The sequence below is a fragment of the Parasteatoda tepidariorum genome, chromosome 5 (genome assembly GCF_982258835.1).
Source record: "Parasteatoda tepidariorum strain Cologne lab strain chromosome 5, Ptep-v5.0, whole genome shotgun sequence".
Lineage (NCBI taxonomy): Eukaryota > Metazoa > Arthropoda > Arachnida > Araneae > Theridiidae > Parasteatoda > Parasteatoda tepidariorum.
This window is the reverse complement of record NC_141759.1, coordinates 78,674,556-78,690,075: the sequence shown is the minus strand read 5'-3', so window position 1 is coordinate 78,690,075 and position 15,520 is coordinate 78,674,556. Positions and strand designations below refer to the sequence as shown.

At 28.7% G+C, this 15,520-nt stretch overlaps 2 protein-coding genes across 8 annotated transcripts in view; one reads left to right on the top strand and one right to left on the bottom strand.

Moving 5' to 3' along the window:
* The window catches only part of LOC107450792 (uncharacterized), a 38,998-nt gene extending 30,726 nt beyond the window's left edge, over positions 1-8,272 (top strand). Inside the window, exons 7-10 of one of the 2 annotated variants that reach the window (XM_016066725.4) lie at positions 1,332-1,588; positions 3,514-3,685; positions 6,287-6,383; positions 8,121-8,272. In XM_016066725.4, coding sequence (XP_015922211.4) covers positions 1,332-1,588; positions 3,514-3,685; positions 6,287-6,383; positions 8,121-8,133 — 539 coding nt within the window. In that variant the 3' untranslated portion in view covers positions 8,134-8,272. Of the gene's footprint in view, positions 1-1,331; positions 1,589-3,513; positions 3,686-6,286; positions 6,389-8,120 lie in introns of those variants that run through there. The other variant, XM_087164364.1, reaches the window with a different exon arrangement.
* A 2,141-nt stretch (positions 8,273-10,413) lies between these two features.
* Positions 10,414-15,520, bottom strand: part of Ipk1 (Inositol phosphate kinase 1) — an 83,009-nt gene continuing 77,902 nt past the window's right edge. For 4 of the 6 annotated variants that reach the window (XM_087164365.1, XM_043050556.3, XM_071185495.2 and 1 more), the window contains 3 exons: positions 14,787-14,860; positions 13,733-13,905; positions 10,414-10,802 (listed from right to left, as the gene is read on the bottom strand). In XM_087164365.1, the coding sequence (XP_087020491.1) occupies positions 13,746-13,905; positions 14,787-14,860 (234 nt within the window). In that variant the 3' untranslated portion in view covers positions 10,414-10,802; positions 13,733-13,745. Of the gene's footprint in view, positions 10,803-13,728; positions 13,906-14,786; positions 14,861-15,520 lie in introns of all 6 variants that reach the window. The other 2 variants (XM_043050557.3, XM_071185493.2) reach the window with 1 other exon arrangement.

The window sequence follows — 15,520 nt, the reverse complement described above, 5'->3', positions numbered from 1 at the left end:
TCCAGTTTCTGCTTTTTCTGAGATTAGTGTAGTGAAGAAGTTCGAGGTAAGTTATTAAATTGCTATTTTTTTAACTGTTAACAGTGGTTAGGTTTGAAACTAATAAGAACTTTTTGAACAGATTAATTATCCAAAAAACAGCAACATTATGCCTCAAGAGACTTCTAAAGACTCTTGGCTCTCTTTTTGGCTTATATTTCTATGCGTGCATAAATTTTAAAATATATATTTTTATTAATTAAATATTGAATTTTTGTTTAAAAAAAAGAGGGCTTTAAATTGCAACAAGTTTGAAGCTTTATAAAAAATATTAAAATAACATTTAAGACCTGTTTTTTTGCAATACCCCGTATTTCATTTCTGCCTGTGAGCATGAATTTTAGTAGAACAACCTAGAAAGTTACCTGTAAAAAGTCTTTTGTACTATGAGTAAATGACTCTATGAATCAAACTTTAACCTCTTATTTAATAAACCTTAAAAAGAGTGTAAATAAACATTTAGTATATTAGAGTGATTACAATTTGTAAATGACTCTATGAATCAAACTTTAACCTCTTATTTAATAAACTTTAAAAAGAGTGTAAATAAACATTTAGTATTAGAGTGATTACGATTTGTAAATGACTCTATGAATCAAACTTTAACCTCTTATTTAATAAACCTTAAAAAGAGTGTAAACAAACATTTAGTATATTAGAGTGATTACGACGAAAATAAAAAAGTTGTATAAATGAGAAAATACATATTGTGTATATTTTGTTTTTAACTTTATCTCTTAATCATTTAAAAATTGGGGGTGGGGGGGAATATAAAATCTATAATAATTTAATAGATTAATTATTGTAGCATAAATTAAACAATGTGTTAGTTTAAAGACATTAACAAATAGATGCATTTTGAATTTAAAGTAACGTATTTATTCCAATAGGAAAACTGAAAAGATTTAAACAGTTAATGTAATTTAAGAATTAATATCTTTGAAACTGTTCAGCACTTTTTGGTATTTTTCCTCAATATACATTTGAAGCAAGGCATTCTCGCAACAAACGGTTGTAGACCTGGGAGGTCATTGAGTTTAAATCTCCATAATTTGCTAACCAACAACATGAAAAAAATGTGGTCAGCATTGTGCACAAGCTGCCTTTACTTCTCAGACAAGCTGGTACTCATCTGCTGGGTGGGCTTCAAGCCACTTCTGAGGATCCAACCCCAGTCCTTCACTACAACAGTTAAACCTATGTGCCATCACGGGTCACTTCAATATATTATTTCTCTTATTAACTCTATGTTTCTGTATTTTTATTTTAGTAACTTTTTATGTTCATTCTAGATACCAACAAAGATATTGAAAAGATATTAAAGCAGCAGAAAACTGTATTGAACACCTTATGCCACACAGTTAAAAGAATTGAAACAAAACTTGATTCTTTGCTGCCTGGTGTCGAAGGCTCCATCGATTCTTGTTATCCCGATCAATCTACTACTGATGATGTATACAAAATGATGAAGTTACTTCCTGTCAACATGAAAAATTTTACAGAATTGAACAAAATGATAGCAGAAAATTCTTCTTTCAGGATTAAACTTGTAAGTATCAGGATGGTCCATAGCCATGTAAAGAAAAAAGCACACTTTCTTTGCAAGTTAAGCACCGTATAATAAATGGGAGTGGTATCCTATATTTTTTGATTGATAACTTTTTGGTCTAGATTTGTCTATTTGGTATATCATTTATGTTTTTTTAGTTACATTTTATGAAAAATATATATATTTTTTTTTTTATAGAAATTACATATTAATGTATACACCAGGGGTGGCCAAGCTCCTACATAGTGGAGCCATTTTCCAAAATTTAAAATTTTTCACGAGCCGCAATTAAATATGCATTTAAAAGGTATGCGAAAAAGGTATTGAATTTAAAATTAAACACATTTATTTTACTTCTCTTGATAATTCTTTAAAATTTAGTGAATAATTGGTGATAGCACCTCTCAGTGATTCTTTGAGATGCTGGTTAGTTAATACTGATTGGTGTTTGGATTTCACGAATTTTAAAGTGGAATAAAATGATTCACATAAGTTCGTTGTTCCGAATATTGAAATAATTCGACAAGCAGCCTTCTTTAATTCAGGATACTTGGATTCCGGTACAAATTTCCAAAATTCAATAATCGACAGCGACTTATATTTTAATTGTAGAGCTTGATCTTCTTGCACCTCTATTAGTTCTAATTCTACAGATGCTTTTTGTGTCATAATTATATTGGAAATGGAAAACTCACCTTGAATTGAACAACGTTGCGCTTAGTCTTTCATATTTGTTCTCAGTAATTTAAAAGACATTTTGAAATATATATGGAAGATAATAATTTTTTAAAATATAATAGCACAAGAATGAAAAGGAAACTCGGGTACATTTATCGAGAGCCACAAATAATCCTTCAAAGAACTGCATTTGGCTCGCAAGCTGCAGGTTGGCCACTCCTGGTATACACTGTGATTTTTTTTATTTTATTGATAACTTTTTGATCCAGATTTATCTATTTATTTGATCTATTATTTACGTTTCTTTTGTTACAGTTTATAAATAAATATATTCACTGGAATTAATATTACAGTGATATCCTAAATATTAAGTGGTGTAATAAATATTACATTGGTATCCTATATTTTTTGATTGAGAACTTTTTACTCTAGATTTGTCTATTTGTTTGATATATTATCTATGTTTCTTTAGTTACATTTTAGAAATAAATATATTTATTATAGTAACTATATATTAACTGGTATAAATATTACTGTGGTGCACTGTGTTTTTTTATTGATAGCTTTTTGATCTAAATTTGTCTATTTTATATATTAAAATTGTTATTATTTATATTTATTTAGTAGCATTTTATAAATAAATATATTTATTATAGGAATTATATATTAACTAGCATAATTATTACAATTAAATAAAACATTAACAAGCTGCATTATATTGCAAAAAAGAAAAACGTGACGGGGAAAATTTTTAGAATAAATTTGAAAACTGTTAAAGACAATTTTGTGTACTGAAAATTTACTGGATACTGGAGAGAAAAGTATCAATTGATTGTAATTGAATGAATTGTGAAAATCATGCTTTTGCATAATACGTGACGAAGATCGACAGGGTTAAAAAAATCTTATTTTCAAAAAAGAGAAGTTCAGCACTTTTCAAAAACAAAAATTGGAAAAAAAGCACATTTTAAAAACGCTATGCACCTTGTTACTTAGCCAATATAGGCCATTCTAGAACCAAAAAATCTGCACATTCCAATATTGGTAAAAAGTGAGTGTGTTAAACCAATAGCATGATCTTCATCATAGGTACGCCATAAATTTTTTTTTAAAAATTTATTATTAAAATGGCTAAAATGAAAAATTTGATTTTTAATAAAATAACAATGTTTATAAACTTTGAAATTTAAGATCGAACAAATCAAAATTCAAAACAAAAATTATTTCTTTGTGATGTTTTGTTTCAGAGAAGAATTTTAATGACTTCTGGAGGAAAAGACTATAAGGGATTTGTGACAAAAGTGCTCCATAAACTCCTTTCAAATGAGGTAGGAGAACGTTATTCTCTAACAGGGAAAACCAACACATCACTCACAAAGTTGCCATTTGAGAAGACTGAAGTTTATAAATTAATTTTAGGTAAGACATTTTTTCTTAAGCAATTTTTATTATTGGGTGAATTCCTTAAAGCCTGCATAAAAAAAGAAGCAAAATTATTAGTACTTGTATTAGATTACTAAATAGGGATGGACATTTCAGGGTTGGCTTTTTGCCGGCAGAAACTGGTTTTTGCCATGCCAGTGGCAGAGACTGAAAAAACGTCTATATTAGTTCTAGTAATTGCTTAATGACATTTTGTTTAAGTAATCTGAAAAATGTAACTCCATGCAGGGCTGATTGTGCTCCGGAATTCTGGATTTTTCGCTAGCAGTGATCCGGAAGTTTCCGGAGATCGAAGGTCCAGACGTTTCAAAAAATCATTGATCGCAGAAGTTTCCGAAAATCAAATCAAACTTCAAAACACAGGTTATTTGTTTGTAAGGGAGAGCCAGATACTTTATAAGCTTATATTCATGATTAATATTCATTTTTTATCAGTAAATAGTTGTTATAATCATAAACTCAAGAAAGAAAGACATATTTGTAAATTTTAATTAATTCTCCAGGTCATCATAGTTATATGTAAATGGTATAGGTATGTGTAAAAATTTAAATATATTTTAAGTAAACCAAGAAATATTGAGAAAAAGGGAAGAAAAAAATTGCTTAAATTTTTTTCTACTTTTTCAATTTAAACTTTTTTTTTTTTTTTTTTTTTAACTTAAGAAATTTTCCGAAATTTTGACTTGGGCTCACAATCACCCCTGTCCATGTAACTGTAACTAACTTTTTAATTCATTTTTTGTAAATCTATATTATTTTGCTTATATTAAATATAAAGAGTGCAGTATTATAATTTGCATGGCAACAATCCAATTATTATAACAGTAGCAGTTTTAATCTTTACTGTATGTAAGAGGCAATATAATGATTACATTCACTGATTCTTAAATGTAAACAGCAATTTCATTGGTTAAAATATTTGTAAATTGTACTTTGTTTAACATTTGTTTTTTCTATGAATTATCCATTGTATGTCAATCTCAGTACTTACTTTTATGTCATTTTCTGAATTTCTGTCACAAATGCGGCAGAAAAGGGTTTCTGCCATGCCAGTTTTAACCGGTTTCTACCAGTGGTTTTAACCACCTCAGCAGAAACTTGCCAACCTTGGGACATTCCATTAGGCAAACCCAGGCAACTGTCAGAGATCGCCACTTTGATTTATTTACGAATGTTAAAAAAATTTATGTTTTTGCTCTGTTTCACATGTTTGTGTTTTATTTTGAATGTGTTATGTTTCTGTTAAAAAAAAAATTGCATACCATTAGAATGTACAATGATTATTTCTTAGGATTAATCAGATAATAACTAAACTAAACTCTACTAGAACGGCAGCCCATAGAGGGCCATGGCCTACTGTACCCATCTCAATTTTCTTGATCTTGGGCTCTGGGGTGCAGGAGCAGATATTCCGGTTAGGTGGTCAACCAAACGCGAAACCCCCAGGGTTTAGTTCTCAAGCGTGCTTGGTATTCATTTACTCCACCACCGGGCATCAATCAGATAATAACAGTAATATATAAAAATTTCGAGATACATATAATTCTTAAAATTTAGTGCAATTCATTCATTTTGTGAGATTTATTAGTTTTTTTTCTAACAATGTGAAACTACACATCAACACTCATCATTTATATGTGCATTATATATATGAGCTTCCTTTCTTCCTCTCTCTTAGCTAAGAGCGGAACATTTTTTCTGTCTAAGGGTGCAGAAGAAGGTTGCACAGATCCTGTTACTAAATTTTTTTTAATGAATAATCTTTGAATTCGGGTGTATTTAATTACCCCTCTATTTTATCCAGGGTTGGCTTTTTGCTGGCAGAAACTGGTTTTCGCCATGCCAGTGGCAAAAATTGGTTACAACCGGTAAAAACTGTCAGAAACTAAATATGTCTATATTAGTTCTAGTAATTGCTTAATGACATTTTGTTTAAGTTAACTGAAAAATGTAGCTCCATATAACTGTAACAAACTTTTTAGTTCATTGTTTGTAAATATATATTATTTTGTTTACATTAAATATAAAGAGTGCAGTATATCAAATATTTATATAAAACAAATCGGACCCATTTCCTGAAACTTATTTTTCCTGTCAAGTTTGGACAACTACCCCAGCTGTTACATGGTGGTCCAGTTTTAAAAAATATGCAATAGATGAAAGTTTCACAAATCTTGCTTATTCCTTGAGAGAATCTTCTCAAATTTCTCGTTCGTGCATAGGCAAATTGTGAAATTGTTTAGGTTTAGAAACTGCATCAAAACTTGTCTTTTGTTATAGATTACTGCAGAGTGCAAACAATGTAATATTTGATTTTGAATGGTGATAATTTTGCAAATAAATTGTACTTTGTTTAACATTTAATTGTTTTTTCTATGAATTATCCATTGTATGTCAATCTCATTTTAACCGACTTCTACCAGTGGTTTTAACCACTTCGGCAGAAACTTGCCAACCTTGATTTTATCATTTCTTTTTTCAAAGTAATAACTTAAATGGGTTTTTCATCACAATATCCATTCCTCATATTTTTATTAATCTCGTCTTTTAATATAATAATTCACTCTATTTTTTTAGATGTGGGTTACCAATCATTCCCCGAGAGTAAAGAAAATCAGTTTAGGGAAGCTGTAGGCAAATGGTTTGTACATTCCAAACTTAGGATCTTTAAGCAGTAAGTTTATCTATATTTGTCAATTCTAATAATCACAATTCTAATATTATATATAACTATCAGTTTACCCGTTAAAATTAAATGACGCTTTTTGGGTAGTTTTACTTCAATTTTTTATAAGAATCTCTTGCATGGAAGATTATCTTTTAAAATAAGATAAAACATTAAAAAACGAAACACAACTAACATTATGTGTGTAAATAATGTTTAGAACATAGCTACTAGAGCTAAGCTTTTGTGTAAAAAATACTTAGCAATTTTATTTTAATTTTTTGTTTATTAGAGCAGTAACAAAAATAATTAATGACTTTTTTCTCTTTAGTCACTAAAGGTTCATATGTAACAGCCAATTTTGACCTATGTGCGACAGATATTTTAAATACTTTTGTGTTGAGGGTTTACGTCTAAACCTGAACTTATTCCTGTCTGACTCAATATATTTTACTGTTTACATGTAACCTACCCTATTTATAGCCAATTTATTATTGTTTCTTGTTAAGTGAACCATTTTAAATTTGAAGAAAAAAAATGTGTTTTATGTACTAGATCTGTTTTAACTAAGTTTCGTAAAATTTCAGACAGAGAAAAGAAAACTGGCAGTAGCAAGGAATGAAAATTATAACTTATTATGTATTGAGCGAGAGAGGATTAGTTTTTAAACATAGTTTGTTTGATCAGCGAACTAAAATGTGAATGAAACTAGATGGTTTTGACTAGGTTTTTTTTTTTTTTTTAACATGGAGAAATTTTTTGGAATCTTTCACAGCATCCCTAAAAATGAGCCATTTGGTTAAATAAAACTAATATTTAAAGAGTTTCAGCTCAATAAATTATTTAGACCCTACCCACGAGCATCAAACTATTGTTTTTATTCAAAAAATTGCACATTCTTACTTAAACCATTTTACAATGCTTACAAATTGTACACAAATTTGCACGAGGGGTTAGGAAAAACACCTTTTATTCTTAGTTTATCTGAAAGATAAAAAACATCAGCTACAAAATAAACCGATATTTGTGTCTTTACAACTGTCCGTTCAGATTTTATGGCGGAAAAAATACCATTTTTTGAGAAAAATTTTAACGCCCAGAGATGAGGTCTAAATATTATGATTTTTTAAACTGAAACTTTCAAAATGTATTAGTTCTATAAGAAAATGGCATCTTTTTAAAGGGTCGCGTCAAACTTTTGTTTTTTTATAACTTATATCTTGTAATACCCAGGGTTCCCACTGGTCAGGGAATTTTATTTTAACTCTAAAAAGCAGGGAAAGTTGCAATTTTTTACAAAAAATATGTAAAATAACCAATTATTGAGATTCGATTTAAGTAATTATTTTATAAAATTCCACCCCTTAGTGAAACTTTTCCTTGTTGGCATTTTCACTCTTATTATATGTTTCTGCTCACAAAATCTAATATTTGATCTTGCAAATTGAAAAAAAAAAATCTAAGTTTTATGATGAAAAATAGCAAGGTATAGATAAACTAATGCATGGATTTTCATTAAAATTTACCTGTTGTATCTGGAAAAGTCAGGAAATTTTTTTTCCCTGAAATTGGGAACCCTGTATATCTATATTTTTCTTATGAGAATCCAACTTCTTTACTACTGCAGTTTTGTAGAAGTAGCCAACTTGTATCATATTTTACAGTCATAAAAATAGAAATGTTAAGAATGAAACTGGTTTACTTGATCAGGAATGACAGCTTATAAGTGAAATGATTTAATTTCAGAAAAGAAAAATAGAACACAAGAAGTTGAATCTATTGAATGGAATGAGTCAAGTTCTAGTATTAATGAAGATTGAAATATTGTCAAACTTTATTTATATATTAATTTGTATAAATTTCATTCAATTAAATTGAATAATTCATTCTGTTTGTAATTTAATGCTAGATATGGCCTAGCTGCAATATTGATCAAACAGTTAGTTAACTACCAATTCTTTATAAAATTGATAAAAATCAGACTGGTGTTAATAATCCAATTCCTCTCAGACTTAACCTTTTTGTACACCAATGACAGTAAAGTCAATTACTTAAACATTAATACACACATATGTTACAAGCATAATTCATGTGAATTATAGAACAATTTCCTAAAATATAAGTCTATGCCTTTTTCAATTACAGTGACGTTCTTTTTATCAGGATGTCGATTAACAGTACAGTCTAATTATCAGGATCTATCATGGGCCTTGTTGCATTGATCCTACAGTGTACAAAGCTACCTTGATTTTGTGCCATAATGAAACGCAAGGAAAACCAGTAAGATTGATACATGCATATTTTACAAAGAATAACTCACTTTTTGACAAACCCCCAGAATATAAATCTGTCCTACTGTTTGATTTGAACTGTGTCATGTTGACTACCATTTGCTAAACCTTGGAAGACTTAAACATTTCATTTATGGCAATCTTCAATTCAGTATCAGAATAAAACTTTTTTTTTTTTTTGCATATGCAGCTATAACGAGGATATCTCTTTACGTTTTCTCGTGAATTAAAGTTATGAGAAAGTGTTGGCATTTAAATGACCGGCAGCCTATTATCGATAAACCATACCCATGCAGATTTTACAATGTAAATGCTGGAAAAATCCAGCTGCTCCTTGTGTTGTTGTAAAACTCAACTTAGTTGGTGTTTACCATTTCTCTCTGAAAATTGCAATAGCCCACTAAGCCGTCCAAATTCTTTCTTTTTTCTACTTTCGTTTGCTTGAGGATAGGCTACTAATTAATATTTTTATATAGCTGATTACTTGTACACAATATATAAATGAAACAGTAGATGAGGATATCTTCTCCAACTGCCAGTGTGGTGTTGAGTAATTATTGGAGAGGTACTTTCCAGCAAGGGAACACCCCCATTTGCACTGCAGAATCTTCACAGGTATGGTTTTTTTGATAATAGGTTGCATTTCATGGAATGCCCGGCCTTTTTATATAACTTCAATCTCCAAGGAAACTTGAGGAGGCATCTTCAGTATGGCTGTACATTAACGACTGATATTGAAACCTGGTATAATATTATCATACCTGCCAACATTGGAGAAATAAAATAACGAAGATTATACTAGCGACATTTTTTAGGCTACAAGTAAAGTTGATAAATCATACATTATCATGTAAGTCAAAAAGAGAAATTAAAAACAATATACGTATTTACATTCAGCAAAGTAAAAACTAAGTATATAAATTTTAATTTAAAGAAGTTTTTTTTAAAACCATTATTATGAATATTTAAATTATTTTATTTTATGACCGTCGCTGAACAGCCGACTCAATTTAGGGTTTACGACTACTGATGTTCAATCTGTAGTCTTGTAATTTTGAACCCAATCCAGAAGACAATGGAACTTCTGGATCAATTATAGGGAGAAGTTAGCCTTTGTGGAGGCCATTTTGGGGAAACTAACCTGCATTTGCATTACATGGAGAGCAAAACCACAAAAACCTCCCACAGTTAGCCTGATGGCAAGGGGAGTTACATCAGCATTGTGGTTGATGCAAGTTGGATGTGCAATTTGTATGAACCATCATGGCTCAACTTTAACTATAAACATACTGGAAATAGCGCCATCTGTTGAGGAATAAGAGAAATATTTTTGCCATCAGTGAATATTTTATCACCAAATATTTTTTTTAAAAATTTCTTCAACAAATACAAAGAAATTTGAGAATATACTGGTAAACAGGAGATAGTCGTAAAATATAGGAGACTTGGCAGGTATGCATTAAGGTTTATGTCCTCCAGAGCTAGATAAATGGTATTCAAATCATGTAGTTCAAGTTACATGTAAACATAGCAGATATATTGGTTGTTAACTCCTTTGGTGGCCTTATTTCGATAGAACATATCTTTACCTCTTTTCATTTATTCAATTTTTTCATGCAGTGATTGAACATGCAGATTTGCATGCTATTTTAATATACATCTTAGTTTTCATTGCATCTAGTTATGCAACAAAATTAAAGCGGCTTTGTTGCAGTAGGATACATAGTATGAGAAAAATTTATTTAAAAAAATTGATAAAATCTGAATATTTTGCTAGCAATATAATACTTATGAAAATGGGCTTTGCCAAGTAATACAGCATAACGCCTGGAAAAAGTTTCCTATAACATTGCCATAACTGAATTTATCCGATCATCTGGATTTTTCATTAACCAGATGTGCTGTGGTCCTAACTAATCCAGATAATTAGTTTAGGTTACAAGCCTTATACATTTTCTAAAGAAAAAATTAATTTCTGCATATCAACAATATTAAAATAATATGTTTAGGTTATGCATCCCTCTCAAACAATTATAATAAATAAAAAATTACATAAATAAGCAAAAGTCGGCTGACTAGAAGCCACATAATAATAAATAGTGTCGTTACTTATTGTAGGAGCCAAGTTATACAGCAACTGAAATGAAAAGAAAAAATAGCGAATAAAGCATAATATTTTATTAAGCTAAAAATAAGTAGTTGTATTGAGATATAAAAGATTTTTAAGAAAATATTTGTTTAATAAACAATTACCCTTTTACAACACAGCAGTCTGTTGTAAACTGGTAGTTAAAAGCGGTTGTTGTAGCAATCAAAAAATTTTAATATTTAGGTAGGATACCCAGATTTTTACTCAAGACTGATATATATATATACTACAGTTGAACCTTTTATCCCGAAAACCTCTATATCTCGAAATTTTTAAAATTCCCTACATTTACTGTCTAAAATAAATGTATTTTTCATGTTTATGTCAATTTTTTTTCTTCAAAACCTCCATTTCTCAAATTTCTAGCAATACAGCACAAATGCCAAAACTTTCCTTATCAGCAAAACTTGTAGACAGAGATGAATTTCGTGAATCCACAGGAAGTAAGGATAACAGGTTGGGGGTGTTTCTTGGAATTTCAATCACTATCCCTGCACTTCCTTAACTAGAAAGGAATACAATGATTCTGGCAGTAAGTGAGGGGTTAATGAGTAGTGACCATCAGGGGTTAGCTTTTCAACATAGATAAGAAAGCTAAGAATAGAAATTCATTTTCACCTCAAAATTGGAACCAATGGATAATTAAGAGTTTTAAAGTGAACTATAGAAAAAGATCTATTGAACTATAGAAATTTATCTTTCATACAATTAATTTCTTAATTATCTGAAATGTATGTGGTATAATTAATTTAAAGAAGTGTCTATATTTTTCTACTAAAAACAAAGCACTTTTAATCAAATTTCTTAATTAAATTTAATTTTTTTTATAGTACCTGTTTAACTTGAAACCTCTCTATCTCTAATTTTTCGCCTTTCCCGTGAGATTCGAGATAAACAGGTTCCACTGTATAAAAAATATTTTACTCGTAGAAATAGCGTATTCTTTTATTAAAAATTTTCAAATTTATGTTTGATTAAATATTATATAGAATATTAATCAGCTTATCCTCTGGGGTTAATAGGAAGTAACATAACTGCCTAACAAACTAGTTTTTACAATGTTACTAGACAGAGAAATGTTGCATAAAAGAGAAATAAACTATTGGGAAAAGCTGTATTTTGAAAAAGTTTTTCACTAGCTTACTTAGGAACTTTTAAAAACATCTATTTATTATTTGTAATTTAAATCATATGTCTGACAAAGCAGCAGATTCAATACAGGGTGACATTTCAATGAATGGTGTTATCAGTTGAATTTGCACTTTCAAAGAGTTCATCTGTATTTAATTATCTTGTTTTGCAAAGAAAAAATATTCAAAAATCTACCAGGTAATGCTGTACATAAGATGCTAAGCAGGTGCTTTAAAAGATATTCGAATTAAAAAATGTGTTATGTGCGCAGCTCATTACACTTGTATGAAAAAGTTATTATCCTTTGAGAAATGAATCACAAGCTATCATCTAACTTTTGAACTTTTTTTTTGCAAAAGTAATTCTCAATTATATGAATACTCAAACGAAATATCAGGTCACTTTGAAAAGTTGCTCTTGAAAAAGGCTATAAAAAAGAACAACTCTATCTTTAAATGCATAAAAGGCCATTGATTTGCATTTACTAATTCTTCATGTTAATTTAACTAAAGCAGCAATTATTCTTCACATTAATTAATCCTCTCTCACATGGAAGATATCTTAAAATATTTTTATCATTTAAAATATCATGCAACACTTTTCAAAGTGAGGCAAATAAAAAATAAAATAATATTCTATTTATTATGTGCAATTTTTTTATTGTATTAACTCCATACTTAATTTATTACATTTAATTTTATTTATTACATTTTTGTTTACAATAATATTATAATTTAACCTGATAAAAAAAATTACAAGATCAAAACTTTAATCATTTGATATAAATATTGTATTAATAGTAGTTCCTGGAAGTGAATGTTTTCCTTTGTGTACCCCTACTCTAAACCATAAATGTTTGGAAAGGTAATAATGGTTATTTTTTTAAATCTCTAATAGCAAGATTAAAAGACAACTATGGTGAAAAATACAAAGAAGCAAGTAGAGATCAAACAAAAACAGAAAAACAAAACAGAGAACAAGAGACAAACAGCTGTAGTGATAGACTATGAATAACTTAAGGGCCGAGCCTCACGGTGGCTTTTTTGGTATTACAATATATAATGAATATCAAAACGAAATGAGGTACTCACAATATATAACGAATTATTATTTAAAAACAAAAAGTATATATTTTACTGCAAAGATTTATTTCTTCTACGTTAAACATATAGTTGGTCTAAAGTAAGAATTCCCCTAGCCATTCCTCTGGACCCATGGCGGTGACTATGTAACGAGTTATAACTATTTCAAGTAGGGGGTGTAAGGTCATTGTTTTGGACAGGTTTTGGCTCAGTCTGGTCAACGAAAGTAAGGGAACCTTTTTCTTTGATCTATTGTGTTTGCCCAAGAATGAAGAGAAGCTATCCTCCCTGAAATGTGCTATAGCAGCAGACAGCTTCAGACTTTGCGGCGGGGGGAGTTCTTACCATACTATATATATTTTCAATTATCCTTTTCCCCAGGCCACATGGTGGCTATCAAATATTAAAAAATGCTAGAAACCCATTTATTACAATTTTCAGAGAAAAATGGTGAACCAAGTTGAAAATCATTTAAAATTTTGAATTGGAACCTGCTGAATAAAAATCCCAGTCTTAAAATATATAGTATTTAATACATTTCTAGAACAAATTAAAGATATATACAGCTATTTAAAGATGAAACTGAAAAATAACAAATTAATATTTGAGATATTGTTAGTAAATTTAATAACCTGTTACATAATTTGTTAGCAATTAAAATTCAAAAATGTTTTAACTGATACTAAAAAATTTTCACATACTTACAATATAATATGATTCAAACTGATACATTAGAACATGCTTCTATCCAAAGTGGTGTTCGTTTATAATGCTTTTCTATCCTACTCAAAGGTTTAGTATCTAAGTCAAGTACAGCCATGGAAAACATATATTGATTTCCAAAATCATCTGATACTAAATTGGCACTCTTTATGTCTCTAAAGTGAGAAAAAAGCTTTATTCAAAATTATGATAAAATTATAAAAAATTAAAATAATAATAAAACATATATTTAAAATTTTAGTGTTTTTCTATTTAAACTCATTAAAAAAAATAGTTCCTCAAAAATTTCATTTTTCAATACAATTGCAGTGTCGCTGTAAAAAAAAACTTTAAGTTAATTAAGTATCATATTTCTGTAAATTATTCAGACTTGTAGCAGAATTTTAAAAAAAATGAATTTATATTTATTTTAAATGACTACTTTTTGGTAACATAAGAATCAAATTTAAAATTATGTAAATTAAAAAAATTTTCATACCGGAAACGAATCTTTAACATAATGAAGTACTAGATGTTGTATACTTAATGACTGCTACAATATATAACATTTTTTTATAAAAATAAACTTTCTAACACATTTACTATAAATATTCATTTTAACATATTTTGAGATTTATAAAAAATTTATTATCAGCCTAAATCTCTAATTTATAAACACTTTTTAGCTTGTAAAAAAAGTTGAGAATTTTGAATTATATTAGTTCAAACATTAAATTGTATAACACACTCTAAAAAAACACATGATAAGATTTGAATACAATAAAAATAAAGTATTTTAGAACTTAGAACCAGTACAAATTTGGAAGCACAGGTTAACAAACATGCTGCTGAGCAAAATAAGATTAACATTTATCTAATACTTCAAGTTATGTGTTTTGTAACATTTTTATTAATTTGTGAATTAAAATTATTTAAAGGTATGCACTAACAAAACAATCTCGAATCATACAAATAAATAAAATGAATAAATAAAATTTTGATTACGTACATAATTTTAATTAGTTAAATAATTTTTTATAAAAATACAACTACTTACTCTCCCTCATAGTTGCTTAGAACTAACATTATAGAACAATCCTTTGCTACCAAAGCCATGATGAATTCCCAAACCTAACAATAAACAAGCTTTATATAACAAATTTCTTAAATTAAGTTAAAGATAATTTAAAGCAAGCACTTCTTTAAAAAAATAAATTATTATCTTACAAGATGTTGAATGACATTTATACATATCAATTTAAATATATTTTTCTAAGATTGAAACATCCTTTTTATATTTTATGATATTAGATCTTTAGATAATCGAATCAGAAAATTAATCCAATTTACAAAAACAAAAGCGAAAAAAAGTAAATTAACAGTTAAAACATTAAATCAAAATGGAAAATCGCCAAAAGCAGCTAATACCAAATTTGCTTTATTTTATTTTAGAAAGTCAAACAAACAATTAAAGCAGGAAAAAGTAATAAAAAGCAATAAAATAAAAGATATGTGTGTTTGTAAGACACCACTTCTTCAGGGAACACACTGCCTACAAACACAGAGGAGCCTTTCTGTTGTCAGTGGTAAAACCAAAACTGACACCCCATAATGGATAGACAAATAAGAGAAAATCATTACAAGAATTGAAAAGCACAGAGAAATAATGAATCAGCAAACACTACTTAAAAGTGCACATAGTAAGACTTAAGAATGAAACGCCTACTTATAAATAAAAAATACTTACAGCTACAGTTAGATTATAACCAAATCAAAATAAAATATAAATAG